Source organism: Dendrobates tinctorius, unplaced genomic scaffold, assembly GCF_039654945.1.
Source record: "Dendrobates tinctorius isolate UK_male_01 unplaced genomic scaffold, ASM3965494v1 ptg000046l, whole genome shotgun sequence".
NCBI lineage: Eukaryota > Metazoa > Chordata > Amphibia > Anura > Dendrobatidae > Dendrobates > Dendrobates tinctorius.
The window spans coordinates 14,644,183-14,664,862 of NW_027361714.1; the positions used below are offsets into that span (position 1 = coordinate 14,644,183).

Here is a 20,680-nt window from a genome sequence, read left to right on the forward strand (position 1 = left end):
GCATAAACAATTCAAACACTCGATGAATATGCAGCATTTTGCTTGTTTAGTATAATACACCCCATAGTCCTCCATATATTATAATGTGCACCACAGTCCTCCATAATGTAAAATGCACACCCCATAGTCCTACATATAATATAATATGCCCCATAGTCCTCCATATAGTATAATGCACTCCCCATAGTCCTCCACATAGCACAATACACTCCCTAAAGTCCTCCATATATTAAAATACACTCCTCAGTCCTCCATATAGTATTATACACTTCCCATAGTCCTCCATATAGTATAATACACTCCTCCTAGTCCTCCATATATTAAAATATACTCCTCAGTCCTCAATATAGTATAATACACTCCAAATAGTACTCCATATAGTATAATACACTCCGCATAGCCCTCCATATATTAAAATATACTCAGTCCTCCATATAGTGTAATACACTGCTCAGTCCTACATATAGTATAATACACTCCTCATAGTCCTTGTATGTTAGAATACACTGTTCAGTCCTCCATATAGTATAATACACTCCTCATAGTGCCCCATATAGTATAATGCACTGCCATAGTCATCCATGTAGTACAATTCACTTCCCATAGTATAATGCACCCCATAGTTCTTCATATAGTATAATGTATTCCCCATAGTCCTCGATACAGTATAATGCAGCCCACATATAGTATAATGCAGCCACCCCACAGAGTATAATGCAACCACCCCACAGAGTATAATGCAGCCACTCCACAGAATATACTGTAATCCCTTGTAGAATATAATGCAGCCCTCCTCATATAGTATAATGCAGCCCCCCATAGAATATAATGCAGCCCCCATAGAATATAATGTAGCCCCCTTATAAAGTATAATGAAGCCCCCATACAATATAATCTAGCCCCCCATAGAATATAATGCAGCCCCCATAGAATATAATGTAGCCCCATCAAAGAATATGATGCAATCCTCCCTCATAAAATCTAATACAGCCCCCATAGAATATAATACAGCCCACCTCCCCATAGAAAATGTAGCCCCCCTTGAATATAATGTAGCCCCTATAGTATATAACTCAGCCTCCCCCATAGAATATAATGTATAACTGTAACGCTAGGGGTACCTAAGATAGAGAGTGGACCCTCTGGATCGCGGATCCGGAGCCCCAGGGTCGAGCACACCAGGTGAAGACCGACCCCTATACAGGGATCGTTTGGGGCAGGACCACAGAGGACGGAGGCGCGACAGCCGGAACCAAGAGGGACGGCTCCACGGACAGAAGGAGAGGGGAGGCAATGGTACGTGGGAGGACCTAGACGGGCAGAAGGAGGAGGACGGCACCGGAGATGGGAGACAGTGCACAGGCAGGCTGGGAGGGAAGGACGCAGGAGACAGGGAGCGACAGGGAGTGTCAGGCGGAACGAGGAAAGCTACAGTAGAACTGTAGAGGCCAGAGAGTGCAGGAAAACTACACGATCGTCAGGCGTCCTCCTAACTGCGAGGACGCCTGAAGTACAGCAGCCCCCGGATGCTCGTCACCAAAACCCGCCCTTCGGCGCCGCCCATCGCAGGGGAGACCAGGCCCGCCCTCAGCGCCGCCCATCATGGGAGAGAGAGGAAAGACGGCGGCGAGCGCGAACCAGGGGGCGGGAAGGAGGAGCCGAGGAGAAGAGGAACTGACGGCGGGCACGTGACCGAGCGGGAGCGCGCAGGTGAGGGGATGCCGCAGCGGCCGCCGCAGCGAAAGGGGCATCGGCGGGCATAACCGCCGATGTCACAGTACCTCCCCCCTTACGGCGTCCCTTAGCGAGATTGGCCAAAAACTTTTTTAGAATGCGAGGGGCGTTGATATTCTCCCGGGGCTCCCAGGACCTCTCCTCGGGACCAAAACCCACCCAATCGATAAGAAAAAGGGTCTTACCCCGGGCTTTTTTCATAGCCAAGATGTCCTTGACCTCGAAGACGTTATCAGAGATGGCAGGAGGAGGAACGATGGAAACCGGTTGGAACCGGTTCAGGACTACGGGTTTCAGGAGCGAGACATGGAAGGCGTTGGGCACCCGGAGCGAAGCAGGCAACTTTAGTTTGTAAGCCACGGCATTAATACGTCCAATCACCTCAAACGGTCCAATGTACCGAGGACTCAGCTTGTAAGAGGGAACTCTCAGACGGATATGTCGAGTTGAAAGCCAGACCTTGTCACCAGGATGGTACGGGGGTACGTCCTTCCGTCTCTTGTCTGCATGCTTCTTGATTCGGTCGTTGGCACTTTTGAGCGCATCCCGGGTCTCTCTCCAAATCTGCGAGAATTTTTTAGCAAGAGAATCAGCTGCGGGTACCTCGGTAGAGGTAGAAAAAGGCAATGGAATATTTGGGTTCTGACCGGTTACCACAAAAAAAGGTGACCTGGTGGTAGATTCACTGGGATGATTATTGTGTGAGAATTCCGCCCAAGGTAAGAGCGCAACCCAGTCGTCTTGATGAGCGTTGGTAAAATGACGTAGGAAGGTGGTTAACCCCTGATTAATTCGTTCCACTTGCCCGTTGGTCTGAGGATGATATGCGGAGGAAAAGTCGAGAGATGTACCCATAAGCCGGCAAAGTGCCCTCCAGAAGCGGGAGGTGAACTGGACCCCCCGATCCGACAGAATCCGCTGAGGAAGACCATGCAGCCTGAAGACCTGGTGGATGAAGATCTCAGCCAACTTTGGGGCGGACGGTAGTCCCGATAAGGGAATAAAATGGGCCATCTTAGAAAAGCGATCTGCCACGACTAAGATGGTGGTACATCCGGCCGAGCGGGGCAAATCGGTCACAAAGTCCATGGCGATCTGTTGCCAGGGGGCTTCAGGAACTGGCAACGGATGAAGAAGACCGGCGGGCAAGGTCCTAGCCACCTTGTTCTGGGCACAGATTGTGCAAGAGGCCACGTAGTCCATCACATCCTGGCGAAGCGTAGGCCACCAATAATACCGGGAAAGCAGGAAGAGAGTCTTCTTGGTCCCCACGTGTCCAGCAATTTTGGAGGAATGTCCCCAGCACAACACCTCTTTACGTTTGCCTGGAGGGACGAAGGTCTTACCGGGCGGAGGGGTAGCAAAATTCACAGGAGCCACGGTGATCATCCTGGAAGGCTCGATGATACAGGATGGGATTTCGTCCCTCTCTGAAGACTGCAACGACCTGGAAAGGGCATCGGCCTTGATGTTCCTATTACCCGGTCGGAAGTGAAGTTGGAAGTCAAAGCGGGAAAAAAACAAGGCCCACCTGGCTTGTCGGGCATTGAGCCTTTGGGCGGATTGCAGATAGGCCAGGTTTTTGTGGTCTGTGAGGATGGTAAAGGGATGGACAGCTCCCTCGAGTAAATACCGCCACTCAGTTAAGGCCATCTTAATGGCCAGTAATTCACGGTCTCCAATGGAGTAGTTGCACTCCGCCGGTGAAAAGATTTTAGAGAAAAAACCGCATGGAACCAGCCGTCCGGACGAAGCCTGCTGGGACAAGACCGCCCCAGCTCCAGTGGAGGAGGCATCCACTTCCAGGACAAAGGGTCTGCTGGCCACAGGTCGATGCAAAATGGGTGCTGAGGCAAAAGAACGTTTCAGAGTTTGGAAAGCTTCCTCCGCTTCAGGGGACCAGCTGTTGGTCTTCGTTCCTTTACGGGTCAGGTTCGTGATGGGTTTGGTAACCGTGGAAAAGTGAGGCACAAACTGGCGGTAATAGTTTGCGAACCCAAGAAACCGCTGGATGGCCTTAATCCCCACAGGACGAGGCCACTTGAGAACCGCATCGAGTTTTTCGGGATCCATGCTTAGACCGGAGTCGGAAACGACATATCCCAAGAAGGGTAGTGACGACTGCTCAAAAAGGCATTTCTCGATCTTGGCGTAGAGTTGGTTCTCTCGGAGACGATGCAAGACCAAGCGTACACTCCTGCGATGAGAAGGCAGATCGGGGGAGAAAACGAGGATGTCGTCCAGGTAGATGACAACACAAGAATAGAGTAGATCCCGGAATACCTCATTGATAAATTCTTGGAACACAGCGGGGGCATTGCAAAGGCCAAATGGCATGACTAGATATTCATAATGCCCGTCACGAGTATTGAAGGCCGTTTTCCACTCGTCCCCAGCACGGATTCGGACCAAATTGTAGGCTCCCCGCAGGTCTAACTTCGTGAAGATCCGGGCTCCTCTCAACCGGTCAAAAAGCTCCGGAATCAACGGAAGAGGGTAACGATTCTTGATGGTGATTTTGTTCAGGCCCCGGTAATCATTGCAAGGCCGCAGTGATCCATCTTTCTTCCGGACGAAGAAAAAACCTGCGCCTGCAGGAGAGGAAGACTTTCGGATAAACCCCTTGGAGAGGTTTTCGTGGATATATTCCGTCATGGCAGTGGTCTCGGCTGGAGAGAGAGGGTATGTTCTACCTCTGGGAGGAATCGCTCCAGGCATCAGGTCGATGGGGCAGTCATAAGACCGGTGCGGTGGCAGGGAATCCGCCTCTCTTTTGCAGAAAACATCAGCATAAGCGTGATATGGCACAGGAAGACCAGGGAGGTCTGTAGGCTTGCGCTGAGGCTGGGGACGAACCAGGTTACGTAAACAGCTTGCATGGCAGGCGTGCCCCCAGCGCAGGATCTCTCCGGAGCGCCAATCGATAACAGGCTCATGCCGCCTGAGCCAAGGTAGCCCCAAAAGAATGGCGTGGGACAACTGAGGCAAGACATAAAAGGCAATCCTTTCAGAGTGGAGGGCGCCAACTTGCAGGTTTACTTCAGTGGTTACCGAGGTGACGAGCCCAGGAAGAGGTTTGCCGTCAACGGAGGTGATTGCTCGAGGATTACTTAGGACGACCACGGGAATCTGGAGCCTGTCCACCTCCTCCTGGTGGATGAAGTTGCCTGCCGCGCCCGAGTCCACATACGCCTCCACAGAGCTACGCCCCCGTCCTGAAATAAGCAGAGCTGAAACAGTAAGTGGAAGAGAGGGGGTAGAATCACCTAGGGGGCCCTCTCCTACCTGGCCTAGGCGGATGCGTTTCCCGGTCTCTCAGGACAAGTGCGTATGAAGTGGTTGGCCCCTCCACAATAGAGACAGAGTCCCTTGGACATTCTCTCCCTACGCCGTTGTTCAGACAACTTGATGCGATCAACTTGCATGGGCTCAGGAGCGGTGTTACTAGGAGGGGCAACGGTGCGCGGAATAGGAGCTTGGTATAACCTAAAGGACCTCTTCTCCCTAGCCGACTCTCGGGCGCGCTCCTGAAAACGCAGATCAATACGAGTAGCCAAGGAGATGAGATCCTCCAGGGTGGTAGGGAGGTCACGCCCGGCCAACTCGTCTTTGATTTTACCAGAAAGTCCTCTCCAAAACGCACCAACCAGGGCTTCATTATTCCACCCCAGCTCCGAGGACAATGTCCGAAAACGGATGGCGTATTGCCCTACCGTAAGGGACCCCTGGCAGAGGTTAAAAAGGGCCTCAGTGGAGGAAGCAAGGCGTCCAGGTTCATCGAAAACCTTGCGAAATGTCTCCAAAAAACACTGGATGTTGGTCACCACAGGGTCATCCCTCTCCCATAATGGATTCACCCAAGCCAACGCCTCCCCCTCAAGGTGGGAGATTATAAAGGCCACTTTAGCACGGTCCGTAGGATACTGTTGGGGCGAAAGATCAAAGTGCAACCTGCACTGATTTAAAAATCCCCTACACAATTTTGGGTCCCCACAGTACCTGGGTGGTTTACCGAGACGGGGAGGGGGAGTAGAGACGGTGTCCCGGGCTAGGGTGGAAGCGGCCGTGGAGGACTGCAAAGAAAGCAGCCTATCATCCACGGAGGCCATATACCCCAAAATGTGAGACTGAGCATCGCGCTGTTGTGCGAGCTCCTGCTGGAGACTGACTAATAGGGGTGCGTGTGCTGGGTCTGCGGTCTGAAGAGCGGAGAGCCGGGTGTCCATGGACTTCATGAATGACATGATACGGTTCTGATTTTCTCTAAGGAAGAGCAGTTCCTTTTGAGTGGCAGCCGCGGCACCGGCGGGGTCCATGGCCTGACGATACTGTAACGCTAGGGGTACCTAAGATAGAGAGTGGACCCTCTGGATCGCGGATCCGGAGCCCCAGGGTCGAGCACACCAGGTGAAGACCGACCCCTATACAGGGATCGTTTGGGGCAGGACCACAGAGGACGGAGGCGCGACAGCCGGAACCAAGAGGGACGGCTCCACGGACAGAAGGAGAGGGGAGGCAATGGTACGTGGGAGGACCTAGACGGGCAGAAGGAGGAGGACGGCACCGGAGATGGGAGACAGTGCACAGGCAGGCTGGGAGGGAAGGACGCAGGAGACAGGGAGCGACAGGGAGTGTCAGGCGGAACGAGGAAAGCTACAGTAGAACTGTAGAGGCCAGAGAGTGCAGGAAAACTACACGATCGTCAGGCGTCCTCCTAACTGCGAGGACGCCTGAAGTACAGCAGCCCCCGGATGCTCGTCACCAAAACCCGCCCTTCGGCGCCGCCCATCGCAGGGGAGACCAGGCCCGCCCTCAGCGCCGCCCATCATGGGAGAGAGAGGAAAGACGGCGGCGAGCGCGAACCAGGGGGCGGGAAGGAGGAGCCGAGGAGAAGAGGAACTGACGGCGGGCACGTGACCGAGCGGGAGCGCGCAGGTGAGGGGATGCCGCAGCGGCCGCCGCAGCGAAAGGGGCATCGGCGGGCATAACCGCCGATGTCACAATAATGTACCCGCATAGTATATAAGAGCCTCCACCATAGAATATAATATATAATGTACCCCCATAGTATATAACACAGCCTCCTCCATAGAATATAATGTATAATGTACCCCCCATAATATATAACACAGCCTCCCTCAAAGAATATAATGTATAATGTAACCCCCACAGTATATAACACAGCCACATAGTATATAACACAGCCTCCCCCATAGAATATAATATACCCCCCATAGTATATAACACAGCCTCCCCCATAGAATATAATTTTCCCCCCAATAGTATATAACACAGCCAGATAGTATATAACACAGCCACATAGTATATAACACAGCCCACAAAGTATATAACTCAGCCACATAGTATATAACACAGCCCACATAGTATATAGCACAGCCACATAGTATATAACTCAGCCCACATAGTATATAACACAGCCACATAGTATATAACACAGCCCACATGGTATATAAAACAGCCCAAATGGTATATAACACAGCCACATAGTATGTAACACAGCCCACATAGTATACTGTATAACACAACCCATATAGTATATAACACAGCCCACCCACCCCCAAAAATGGCCCCACAGTCCAGTACTCACTGATATATTTAAAAAAAACAACACAGCCCTCACCTCTCCTTGTACTTGCACGGCTCCCGGCTGGCTCCTGTCTCAGCGGCTACACTGCCTGGCACACAGTGAGTGTGCGATGACATCATCGTGCACCCGCAGTGTCAGAGGCAGAGGGGAATGATGGGAGAGGGAGCATCATTGCTTTGAACTGTACCGGCAGACGCTGGTATAGTTCAATGCGGCTGCGGGGGGAGTCGGCCCCCCTGCCTCACGGTCCCCATAACAGCTGCGTGATGTGGCACTAGCTGGGGGCCCCTGGGGGAGCGGGGGCCCTAGGCAGCTGCCTGGCGTGCCTGCCCCTAACGCCGGCCCTGTGTTTATAGGATGTAGTGGTCTCAGTCCCATAGACTTTAAATGGAGCTGTTGTATTCATGGGTGACCAGTACTCTATTCAGATGATATAGTCACCCTGTTCTAATGATAGGTGGGACCTCCAGGAATCATATCTCAGGGAGCTTGTGCATAGGTGATAAATTGTATTCATGGGCCAACCCCTTTAAGCTATAATTCATCTTGTCAATTGTTGGCAGGCACTACTAGAGAGTGGTGAAAATAAAAAACATTTCACAATCGATCTCCCTGCTCTGCCGCCCAGTCACTATGGGGCCCCTGTGCAGACGGTGGGGGGCCCTGTGTCAGTAGTGGGCCCCCCCCGCCCGTCATCGCAGGGTCAGCTGTGTCGGCATCTAGCCGATACTATAGACCGCAGTGATGAGAGAAGGAGCGAGTGCTCCTTCTCCCTTCATCCCCCTCTCCTTGACAGTGGACACGATGACATTACTGCCCGTCGCCCTCTTTCAGGAGAGCAGGGAGCAGCGTAGGAGCCGGGAGGAAGAGAGGTGAGTACTGGATTTATTATTTTTTGTAATGGGGGTGCATTATAATAGAAAGGCTGCCTATGGGGGTGCATTATAATAGGCTGCCTATGGGAAGTGCATTATAATAGGCTGTCTATGAGAAGTGCATTATAATAGGCTGCCTATGGGGAGTGCATTATAATAGGCTGCCTATGGGGAGTGCATTATAAGGGGCTGCCTATGGGGAGTGCATTATAGTAGGCTGCCTATGGGGGTGCATTATAATAGGCTGCCTAAGGGGGTGCATTATGATACAAAGGCTGCCTATGGAGGTGCAGTATAATACAAAGGCTGCCTATAGGGGTGCATTATAATATAGAGACTGCCTATGGGGAGTGCATTATAATACAGTGGCTGCCTATTTGGGTGCATTATAATATAGAATCTGCCTGTGGGGGTTTATTATAATACTAGCTGAAGAGCCCGGCGCTGCCCGGGCATAGTAACTAACTGTGGTTAGTTATAGCAAATTATAATTATCCTCCATACCATAGTCCCATGCCCATATACCCATCATACATATCCTCCATCCCATAGTCAAGTGCCCATATACCCATCACACATCCTCCATCCCATAGTCCCATGCCCATAAACCCATCATAAATATTCGCCATCCCATAGTCGAGTGCCCATATACCCATCATACATCCTTCATCTCATAGTCCCATGCCCATATACCCATCATACATATCCTCCATCCCATAGTCCCGTGCCCATATACCCATCATACATATCCGCCATCCCATAGTCCCGTGCCCATATACCCGTCATACATATCCTCCATCCCATAGTCCAGTGCCCATATACCCATCACACATCCTCCATCCCATAGTCCCGTGCCCATATACCCATCATACATATCCTCCAATCCATCCCATAGTCCAGTGCCCATATACCCATCACACATCCTCCATCCCATAATCAACCATTATGACATCATAATGAGCGGTGGGGCTTGCAACCTGTGATGACATCAGCGTCGCCATGGCAACCATTATGACATCATAATGAGGGGCGGGGCTTGATACACACACACTTTTTCCCCATTATGTAGATAGGGGCAAAATTGTTTGGTGAATTGGAACGCGCGGGGTTAAAATTTCACCTCACAACATAGCCTAGGACAGTCTCTGGGTCCAGACGTGTGACTGTGCCAAATTTTGTGGCTGTAGCTGCGACGGTGCGGATGCCAATCCCGGACATACACACACACATACATACATACATACATACATACATACACTTGAGCTTTATAAATTGGATAGAGGCTGCCTATGGGGAGTGCATTATACTATAGACTCTGCCTATGGGGAGTGCATTATACTATATTGAGGACTATCTGCTGTATTATGATAATGATGCTATCTAGGGGGCCATCATACAGTGTGGGGATTATAGTGACGGGGGCCGGGCCATCATACAGTGTTGGAGCCATTAAATAGTTTGGGGATATTAAGGGGTTAGTATATATATATATATATATATATATATATACACTCACTGGCCACTTTATTAGGTACACCTGTCCAACTGTGTGTTAAGACTTAATTTCTAATCAGCCAATCACATGGCGGCAACTCAGTGCATTTAGGCATGTAGACATGGTCAAGACAATCTCCTGCAGTTCAAACCGAGCATCAGTATGGGGAAGAAAGGTGATTTGAGTGCCTTTGAACGTGGCATGATTGTTGGTGCCAGAAGGGCTGGTCTGAGTATTTCAGAAACTGCTGATCTACTGGGATTTTCACGCACAACCATCTCTAGGGTTTACAGAGAATGGTCCGAAAAAGAAAAAAAATCCAGTGAGCGGCAGTTCTGTGGCCGGAAATGCCTTGTTGATGCCAGAGGTCAGAGGAGAATGGGCAGACTGGTTCGAGCTGATAGAAAGGCAACAGTGACTCAAATTGCCACCCGTTACAACCAAGGTAGGCAGAAGAGCATCTCTGAACGCACAGTGCGTCGAACTTTGAGGCAGATGGGCTACAGCAGCAGAAGACCACACTGGGTACCACTCCTCTCAGCTAAGAACAGGAAACTGAGGCTACAATTTGCACAAGCTCATCGAAATTGGACAGTAGAAGATTGGAAAAACGTTGCCTGGTCTGATGAGTCTCGATTTCTGCTGCGACATTCGGATGGTAGGGTCAGAATTTGGCGTAAACAACATGAAAGCATGGATCCATCCTGCCTTGTATCAACGGTTCAGGCTGGTGGTGGTGGTGTCATGGTGTGGGGAATTCTTTCTTGGCACTCTTTGGGCCCCTTGGTACCAATTGAGCATCGTTGCAACGCCACAGCCTACCTGAGTATTGTTGCTGACCATGTCCATCCCTTTATGACCACAATGTACCCAACATCTGATGGCTACTTTCAGCAGGATAATGCGCCATGTCATAAAGCTCGAATCATCTCAGATTGGTTTCTTGAACATGACAATGAGTTCACTGTACTCAAATGGCCTCCTCAGTCACCAGATCTCAATCCAATAGAGCATCTTTGGGATGTGGTGGAACGGGAGATTCGCATCAGGGATGTGCAGCCGACAAATCTGCGCCAACTGTGTGATGCCATCATGTCAATATGGTCCAAAATCTCTGAGGAATGCTTCCAGCACCTTGTGGAATCTCTGCCACGAAGAATTGAGGCAGTTCTGAAGGCAAAAGGGGGTCCAACCCGTTACTAGCATGGTGTACCTAATAAAGTGGCCAGTGAGTGTATATATATATATATACAGTGAGGGGGCATTATACTGTGTATAGAGGAGCTGTACAGGGGGAAGACTCGGGACATTACTAAATGTAAAGTGGGCACTTTTTGTTATAGGGGAACTTGGGTTTCTGTGACTGTCAAAGGGGCACACAGGGCAATATTACATTCTAGGGGACAAAATGTGGGCACTGTTTTCTAGGGCACTTGCACCCGACATTACTATTATCTAGAGGGATGCTTTAGAATTTAGAGGTCACACAGAACCACACAATAGGTTCAGTAATAGGGACACATACGGCAGCAGCGGCTCAGTATTGGGGTATCAGCAGGATGAGCAGTTTGTGCAGGTTGAGAATAGTCCAATTAGTGACAGTGCTGAAAATATGAGAAGTGAAACGTGTTTTTGTTGTATTCTCTGCAGTCGAGTCCTGGCTGCAGGAGTCCTCATGTCAGTATGGGCCAGACGGAAAAGATTGGCAAAGTGAACGATTCCTTCAGAAAGAACGTCAGCGGTAAGTCATATCTGTAATTCTGCTGTAATCTATTATATGTTCTGTAGGACTGGTATAATTTACCACTGACCAATAGGTCGATAATACCAATACTGGTCTTTTTATATATAGATTATTTTTGGCAACAGCGCGGTCGTCTGCTGAGGTTCTCTGGTTAGGGGCCCACTCAGAAGTTTCGCCCCCCTGAACCAAAACCCTAGCTACGCCTCTTCGCTATATACATAAGTGAGTAACAGAAATATCAACTAAGGGGCTGGTAGAATATTGAAATCAACCTTTGACGTCTCTGCACAGACAATAGAGCAGCCTGTGTTGGATCCAGGTGGATTCCGGTAGGTGAGTATGATTGAATTTGTTATGTTTTCTATATCCAGTCCTCTGGGCAAAGGTTTTTTTTGCCTGGACAATCCCTTTAAATGCTTTATGCATACTTTGTTATTATCGAGCTCTATGTATAAAGAACTTCCAGTTAAGTGCTAGTAGTAGTTGTCGGCGCAGGAATCAGTTTATTTGGTGTTCTGTATCAGATAAACAAAATATTTTTATAAAGATATATAAAAAAATTCTTTTGAAACTATTTACTTTAGGCTCTGTTTGCATTAACGTTTCTACGGAACCCTTCACAAAAATATAGCCAAGTCAGTATGACTTTTGTGTACTAGACGTCTGCATCAGTATCCAGTCATTAGCTGTGTGATCTTATTATACAAAATGACACTACATTTCTACCTTTCTTTCTTGCCCTATTTTTCCTGCAGAAATCCATGAGGGCTAAAGAATATGAATGCTTTGTTATAAAAATTGAGAGGCTGGAGAAGCTTTGCAGAGCACTACAGGAGGAAAGAATTGAACTATACAAAAGAATTAAAGATGCCAAGACAAGAGATGAGGAGGAGGAGGAGGAGGAGGAAGAAGAAGCGGTAGCTCAGGTCCTGGATTCTGCTACGGCGGCTGCTGATGAAAGGGCTGTCGTAGAGTCTTCTGTAATAGATGAAAAAATCATCAGAGATCTGGAAAGCGCTTTTATGGTGACCCACACTCTTGAGGAGCAAGCAGAAGAAAGCAGTCCGCAATGTCTACAGTCAGAAGCCAGCAAATTGGCTACTTCAGGGGAAAATCCTGCACAATCGTCACACGATGCCATTTGCTCAGATCCAAAGGAGCAAAACCCTTCAAAAACAGAATTGCAACAAGTATCACCCGATAATGATATGGAAGATGTCGACTGAACATTGAACACTAGGTCAAGATTGTCACTGATTTGTGGTAGACATATAAAACTTTATGTAGTTAGTCCCTTCATCGATACGTTAAATATATGGCAATGTTCATAAGAACGAATGACCCTTAAAGGGATTGTTTGAGATGATAAAATAGGATTATAAAAAAGTGCCACTTATGTCCATGGGATTTGTTCTGATCCATTCGCTTTAATTAGGATGAATTACAATACCAGACACCACCTAGGGACAAAAGTGGCGCTGCTTCTCAAGTTGTATGTTAATTGTGACTTAACCTAAGTTCATTCTAAATAGATCATTACTTTACTTTTTTATAATCTAATAATAATGAAAACTAAATGTTGCTGTGCATCTTCCTAATTTCTGCATGCTTTGATTCTTCTGAGAGTGTCCATACATTTAATAATAATAATAACAGAAGTGGTCAATAACAGTTTTAAACACATACAGAACCACTCACAATGCTGATAGGAAGACACTACTGAGGCTGTGAGAGAAGGCAATAGCGAAAAATAGGGTCAAGTATAAAAAATACAAGAAAGTAGCAGAGAAGATTTGGAAGAAACTCCATGTTTCTTTAGAGTTATATGAGTTGTGACAAGTTATGCTCTATCCTCAGGGTGTTTGATAACTTGCTGATTACTATGGGTCCCACTGATGCGACCATGACCTCTGAGACCCCATCTGTCCCAAAAACAGGGATCTGCATTTCAATATTTGTCTATGGGTCTGCTAGAGATGGCAGAGTACAATGATTGTCAACGACACTTCGACCAACAATGAATTGAGTGGTGGTGTGCAAGCTCAACTGCTACTCCATTCAACTACTGCAGAGCCCTGTTCTTGGGATCTGTATGGACTCTAGTGGTGGGTCCCCACCTATCAACAAGTTACAACCTATCAAAGTTGTGCCTATCCTTGCCAATCTGGTACAACTGCTTTAAGACAGTCATATGCAGCTTTTTCTCCTTAAGGTAGAAAAAAATTCACGTTCATCTTGACTGAGCGTGGATGTTTATTGCAATGGAGCGAAACCGCTGTGTTTACAGATTACCCTATTCAGGAACAAAGGATTGGGCACTTTGAAATTTAACTTGCTGAATCCATCATTCCCTTGATGGCCACTGTTGGGAACCAACTACACACGTGGTCAAAATTGTTGGAACCCCTCGTTTAATGAGAGAAAAACCCACAATGGTCACAGAAATAACTTGAATCTGACAAAAGTAATAATAAATAAAAAATCTATGAAAATGAGCAAATGAAAGTCAGTCATTGTTTTTCAACCATGCTTCCACAGAGTTTTTTTTAAAAAAATAAAACTCATGAAATAGGCCTGGACAGAAATGATGGTACCCCTGAAAATAATGTGACAAAAAGGGACATGTTAAATCAAGGTATGTCCACTAATTAGCATCACAGGTGTCTAAAATCTTGGAATCAGTGAGTGGGACTGTAGAGAGGGCTACAGATACTCACTGTGCTGTTTGGTGATATGGTGTGTATCACACTCAACATGGACCAGAGGAAGCGAAGGAAAAAGGTGTCTCAGGAAATTAGAAAGAAAATGATAGACAAACATGTTAAAGGTAAAAGTTATCTCCAAGCAGCTTGATGTTCCTGTGACTACAGTTGCACATATTATTTAAAAATTTAAGTTCCAAGGGACTGTAGCCAGCCTCTCTGGACGTGGCCGCAGGAGGAAAATTGATGACAAAGCAAAGACGGATAATACGAATGGTAATAAAATAGCCCAGAAAAACTTCTAAACAGATTAAAGGTGAACTCAAACTCAAGGAACATCAGTGTCAGATCGCACCATCCGTCATTGTATGAGTCAAAGTAAACTTCATGGGAGACAACCAAGGAGGACACCATTGTTGAAAAAAATCATAAAAAAGCAAGACTGGAATTTGCCAAACTACACGTTGACAAGCCACAAAGCTTCTGAGAGAATGTCCTATGGATAGATGAGACATAAATTGAACTTTTCGGCAAGGCACATCAGCTTTATGTTCACAGATGGAAAAATGAAGCATATTAAGAAAAGAACACTGTCCCTACTGTGAAACATGGAGGAGGCTTTGTTATGTTCGGGGGCTTCTTTGCTGCCTTTGGCACAGGGTGTCTAGAATCTGTGCAGGGTACAATGAAATCTCAAGGCTATCAAGGGATTCTAGAGAGAAATGTGCTGCCCAGTGTCAGAAAGCTTGGTCTCAGTCGCAGGTCATGGGTCTTGCAAAGAGGATAGTGATCGAAAACTCACAGCTAAAAACACCCAAGAATGGCTAAGAGGACAACACTGGACTATTCTGAAGTGGTCTTCTATGACCCCTGACCTAAATCTTATTGAGCATCTTTGGAAAGAGCTGGAACATGCCGCCTGGAAAAGGCAACCTTCTAACACGAGACAACTGGAGCAGTTTGCTCTTGAGGAGTGGGACAAAATACCTGTTGAGAGGTGCAGTAGTCTCATTGTCTGTTACAGGAATTGTTTGGTTGCAGTGATTGCCTCAAAAGTTTGTGCAACAAAATATTAATTTAAGGGTATCATCATTTCTGTCCAGGTCTATTTCATAAATTTTATTTTTTTTTTAATTCTGTGGAAGCATGGCTGAAAAGCATTGTCTGCCTTTCATTTGTTCATTTTCATAGATTTTTTTATTTATTATTACTTTTGTCAGATTTAAGTTATTTATGTGAGCATTGTGTGCTTTTCTGTCATTAAACGAGGGGTACCAAAAATTTTGACCACGTGTGTAAACACATTAGATCGTTGGTTGATCATGTTGAGATCCATAGATCTGCCCAACTTCTATCTCACTTATATGGCCTGCTTTTAGTCTTTACCCTGTGTATTTGTAATTAGCTAATTAATCCCGATATTTCAGAGTAGCCACACACCCATAATCACGGCATAACATGTCCACTGATGCTTTATTTTGTCATTTGTTAATACTAATAATTAAATGAACTCACTTTTATAAAAAGTTCTCTTAAATTGTGTTTGTTTTTGGCTTTTAATTTATGAAAACTGCAGCATTTATACATTTATTAAGCATCACAAGATATATCACATTCATTAAGTATATGATCCAATATTTATATCGAGATGTTAAAGAAACCAAAGTTTCAGTCTGTGAATGACGTAAATATTTCACCCATGGGCAGTGTTATTACCTTACTCATCCTGCTTCTATCCCGGATACTGCTGGCACCTTAATATCTGGATGTAAATATCAGATCATGTATATATAGGATGAAGTATATGCCATACATATTGAAGACTTCTTCCTGTGCAGCACAAATATAGCAAACAGTGACAGCTACCTATTCTATATTCACTTTTTTGACTTTTACACTGCTGTGACACAGAAAATCTAAAAAAAAATTATTGCATTAAACAACAAATAAAAATAAACTTTTTTTGGTTGAATAAATTATTATACTAAACAGACTTTTTTATTTTCTTTATAAGGTGGTGTCATATGTGAAAAGGGTTAAAAATAAGCAACTTCAGACGTGTACAGTTGCTTTAGTTTGCTATTCACACAAAATACAAGTGCTTCTCACAAAATTAAAATATCATTAAAAAATTAATCTATTTCAGTTCTTGAACACAAAAAGTGAAATATATATATGTATATATATATATATATATATTATATTCACTTATATTTGTTTTGTGTGTGTAAACATTATATTTGAACATGGTATCTGGCTTGCACATACATATATTATACAGCTCTGGCAAAAATTAAGAGACCACCGCAAAATTTTCAGTTTGTCTGATTTTTCTCTTTATAGGTATACTAGTAGAATACCAGTGGCTTCGCTCACGGAAAATATGTTAAATTGCTGTATATGGTAGCTAAAGTAAAATTTTAAGTATCACCCTGAATTATACATTTTCAGAGTGCTACAGTAAATTTTTTCCACTTTAAATTTGTATTATTTTGGAATTTTACTAATTTGTCTTAACATTGATGTGAACAACTTTTTTTTTTATTTCAAGATTTTTATTGATTTTACATATTCAATACATGTTATGTAGTATAAACTATTACAACTATTTTTTTAACTATTTTTTATCGAAAATGAAAATTTATGCACCTTAGGCCTCTTTCACACATCAGGTTTTCGCCGTCAGGCGCGATCCGGCGCTTTTGACAGAAACCGGATCCGGCGAAATGCAATGCCGGATCCGGTTTCCCCCCCATTGACTTGCATTTGCGCCGGATCGCGCCGGATGGCCATGCGTTTCATCCGGTTTTCGCCGGATCCGGCAATGTGTCGCAATGTGTCGCGATCCGGCATCTGGAAAAAACGTCTACTGTAACGTTTTTTGTCTCCGGCGAAAAAGCCGTACCCGCCGGATCCGGCGCGTCCGGCTTTTTCACACAATGAAAGCCTATGAGCGCCGCAATGCGCCGGATCCGGCGAAAGCCGGATTCGGTGGCCGGATCCGGTTTTTTTGGTCTGAGCATGCTCAGTAGCTCTGCCCACAGGAGATATATAAAAGCAAGACAATGGGACCCTCAGCCACACCCAACATGCCACCCAAGCCAAGAACCAGGAGCAGGAGAAGGCAGCAGACATCTGCAGCAGCAGCACCATCAGCACCACCCCAAATGGAGCAGCATGCTGAACGGGAGGGGAGTCCAGAAGCAGATGAGAGACGGTAATTATCAAATCCCCCATTCCTCCAAACTAGGGCCATGGAATATCAAGATATTCATTGGCCCTTTGTTTCTCTTTATTCAACAGCCGCCAAAGAGATGCAGCAGCAGCAGCAGAAATGGCATCACTGGCAGCAGCAATACCCACAGCCATGGAGTCTGGCCATCAACAGGACAGCACATCTTCTTCTGGGAGCCCTCCCTCGCATCGTCAGCGTTTGACGGTAAGTTTTTATTTCCAAAATCCATCATCTCTGTAATATATGTCTATTCATTGCCTTTTATTTCAAAACAGGAATCACAAGATGAAGAGGAGCTCCCAGAAGAAGAAGGAAGGGGTGGACAGACGCTTGGAGTGGGCTCACAATTCGTAAGTTTTTTGCATCAAACGCAGAAACACAACATCACACTACACACAACACATAGAAAACAATGTTCTGCAGACCACACACAGCAAACAAATGCCTACATCCAAACACATAACATTTTTTGTTTTCTTCTCTAGTCTTCCCAATCTGGTGCTCGGCCAAGAGGTCCTCGCAGTGCCTCCCAGGGTCATCGGCGACAGCAACGCGGCGGTCACCAGCGTGTAAGTATAAATATTTTTGCTTTGTTTTTTTGCACTTTTTATTTCATTTCTTTTGTGGAGGCTAATTATGTTATTTTTGTCTTTTTCTTTAACAGCCTTCACAGCGTGCTCCCGACTCTGACGGTGAGGATGGAGGGATTGATGTGGACCGCCTCATCGATCTCGTCAGAGAAAGGGAGCAGCTCTGGAATATGGCTGACCGCCGCCACGCTGACCTGATCATTACCCGACGACTCTGGGAGGAAATCTGTTCTCTCCTTGTGGGCCACTGGAAGGACCTCGAAGCTCGGGCCCAGATTAAAGAGCGTAAGTATATACAGGTTGCTTGATGTAAACCAGTGTTTCCCGAACTCCAGTCCTCGTGGTCCCCACGGATCATGTGTTCAGGATTTCTATTTACTATTGAAATCCTGAAAACATGACCCCTGGGGACCATGAGGACTGGAGTTTGTGAAACACTGATGTTGTATACTAACCACTCCTTTCTCGTTTCAGGGAACAGAATTGTGAATCGGTGGCGGTCTGTGAGGGATCGTTTCAAGAAGGAGTTCAATAAAGAGATGCGGGCCCCGAGTGGATCTGGAGGACGCAGGAGCAAGTACAAGTACGCACAAGCCCTGTCGTTCCTCCGGGAAACAATGCTCACCAGAAGGTAAATATTACACACCACATGTGAAAAAAATGTTAGATGTAACTTTTTTTTTTCAGCCAGGGCCATACCATGTCAGTATTTTAATTGTTTTTTTTTCTCTTTATTCCACAGCACGGTGAGCAGCACTCAGGAGCCTGCACGATTGGACCCTTCTGAGGCGATCCCTGAGGAGACCGGCACCGAGGGACACTTCGACCGCCCCGGTACATCTGCACCTTCCCTGCCTTCCCACACATTCGACCCATCTGTCCCATCCACCAGCACAGGAGCATCGTGGCCGCCTACATTACATGAAGCTGCTGGTGAGGAGATCGCTTTCCCTTTACCCCACCCTTCTGCCCCTGCCGCCTCTAGTACACCTGCGGGTACTGGGCGGCAGCGGCAGAGGGGTCAGGAAAAGAGTTATGCGCAAGAGTTATTGCATCTGAATGCATCTTTCCAGAACTGTCTCAAAGTCTTGTCAGAGCAAATCTCCGCAGGCTTTCAGCAGATCAACTCCAGCATTCTGGAGGTGAAGACACTTCTGCAAACCATGCATTCAGAAGCAAGATCTTCGCCAAACCACACCTTTTTCAGGTCTGTTGTGGAGCGCATGGAAACACTATCTCCTACCCAGCAGATGCATGTAATGCATTCGTGCCACAGTGCTCTACAGCAGGTTACCTCCCAACCTCCACCTCCCACCACTGTAGTTCCTCCACCTGCACCCCCTCCAGCCACTTTCCATCCTCCCCCTCCTATTACATCTGCACCCCCTCCAGCCACTTTTCATCCTCCCCCTCCTACTACATACCAGCAACCTGCCCAGTACCAGCAACCTCCCCAGTACCAGCAACCTCCCCAGTACCAGTCATCTCCCCACTTCCAGCAACCTGCCCCGTACCAAACTCCTTCCCCGTACCAAACTCCTTCCCCGTACCAAACTCCTTCCCCATACAACTTTCCATCAACATCATCTGCTCCTACAGTCCCTGCCCAACCCTCCACTCCACCACCCACCACCTCTTCTGCTTCCCACATGTCCACCCATTCTGTAGTTTTTTCCACACCTTCACCTCTAACTGTTCCTTCCCCACCACGATCCCAGTCCTCTCTCCACACACCCAGTGTCGAAGTGTCCCGCAGCCCCTCCAGCAGTATTTCCACCCCACAGTACACAGAATTGTAAATGTGTGTTTTTTGTAATAAAAATGCCCATTGGGTTTAAAACCTTTATTAAAAAAGTTTTTTGCACTTTAAAAACATTTTACAAAAAAAACAAAACATTTAAATAAAAGTTAAATTATCGTTTCACAATGGTTGTCTGTCATTTCTTTCTGCGGCGAACTATGTTTTAAAAAAAGGTTAAATACAGGGTATTTCAAAGGTAAAAAGGTATTCAAAACCAGGTATAACTGTGGGTAAATTTTAGCTTTTTGCCACAGTTGTGTTCCTGGTTGTGTTTGAAGCAAAGTATTTCACCTAAAAAGTTGTGTTTATTGTTGGTGATTTCCTACCAATGTACACAACCTTTGTTAAAAGGTGAAATACTTTGCATAAAACACAACCAGGTACACACCTGTGGCCTAAAGGTAAAAATAGTACGACCATGACAAGATAGCCAACTTCGGTTGGCAAAGGTATATACTGTTGGTCCAGAAGGTACACAAGTTTAGGGCAAAAATCTCTCACACTCTGTCATCCCAGTGTACTCTGCCTTGAGGTGACATAAAGTATAGTGGAAAATTGTCCCTGAAACCGTCACAGAACTTCTAGTGGTAATATTTCCAATGACAACATCCATCTTCGCCAGTAACTTGCTCTTCTCTCCAACCTGCACTTTCTTCTCTACAACCTGTCAAAGAAGGGCTGTAGGAACATGCTATATCTAGTTTTCCAGTAGCCAATCCCGTTCGGAAGGCCACAATGGTCAATTTTAAAAACCTGATCCGGCGTAATCCGTCGAAAAACGGATAGAAAAACGGATAGAAAAACGGATGAACCGGATGAGACGGATCCGGTTCTGTCTGTCAAGAACAAGACGGATCCGGCAGAAAACCGGATCCGGCACTTCAGGTTTTACAAAA

At 46.5% G+C, this 20,680-nt stretch overlaps 1 protein-coding gene across 1 annotated transcript in view; it reads left to right on the forward strand.

Moving 5' to 3' along the window:
• Positions 1-13,851, forward strand: part of TXLNB (taxilin beta) — a 269,051-nt gene extending 255,200 nt beyond the window's left edge. Inside the window, exon 10 of the mRNA XM_073575698.1 lies at positions 12,212-13,851. Coding sequence (XP_073431799.1) covers positions 12,212-12,682 — 471 coding nt within the window. The 3' untranslated portion in view covers positions 12,683-13,851. The remainder of the gene's footprint in view (positions 1-12,211) is intronic.
• The last annotated feature ends 6,829 nt before the right edge of the window (positions 13,852-20,680 follow it).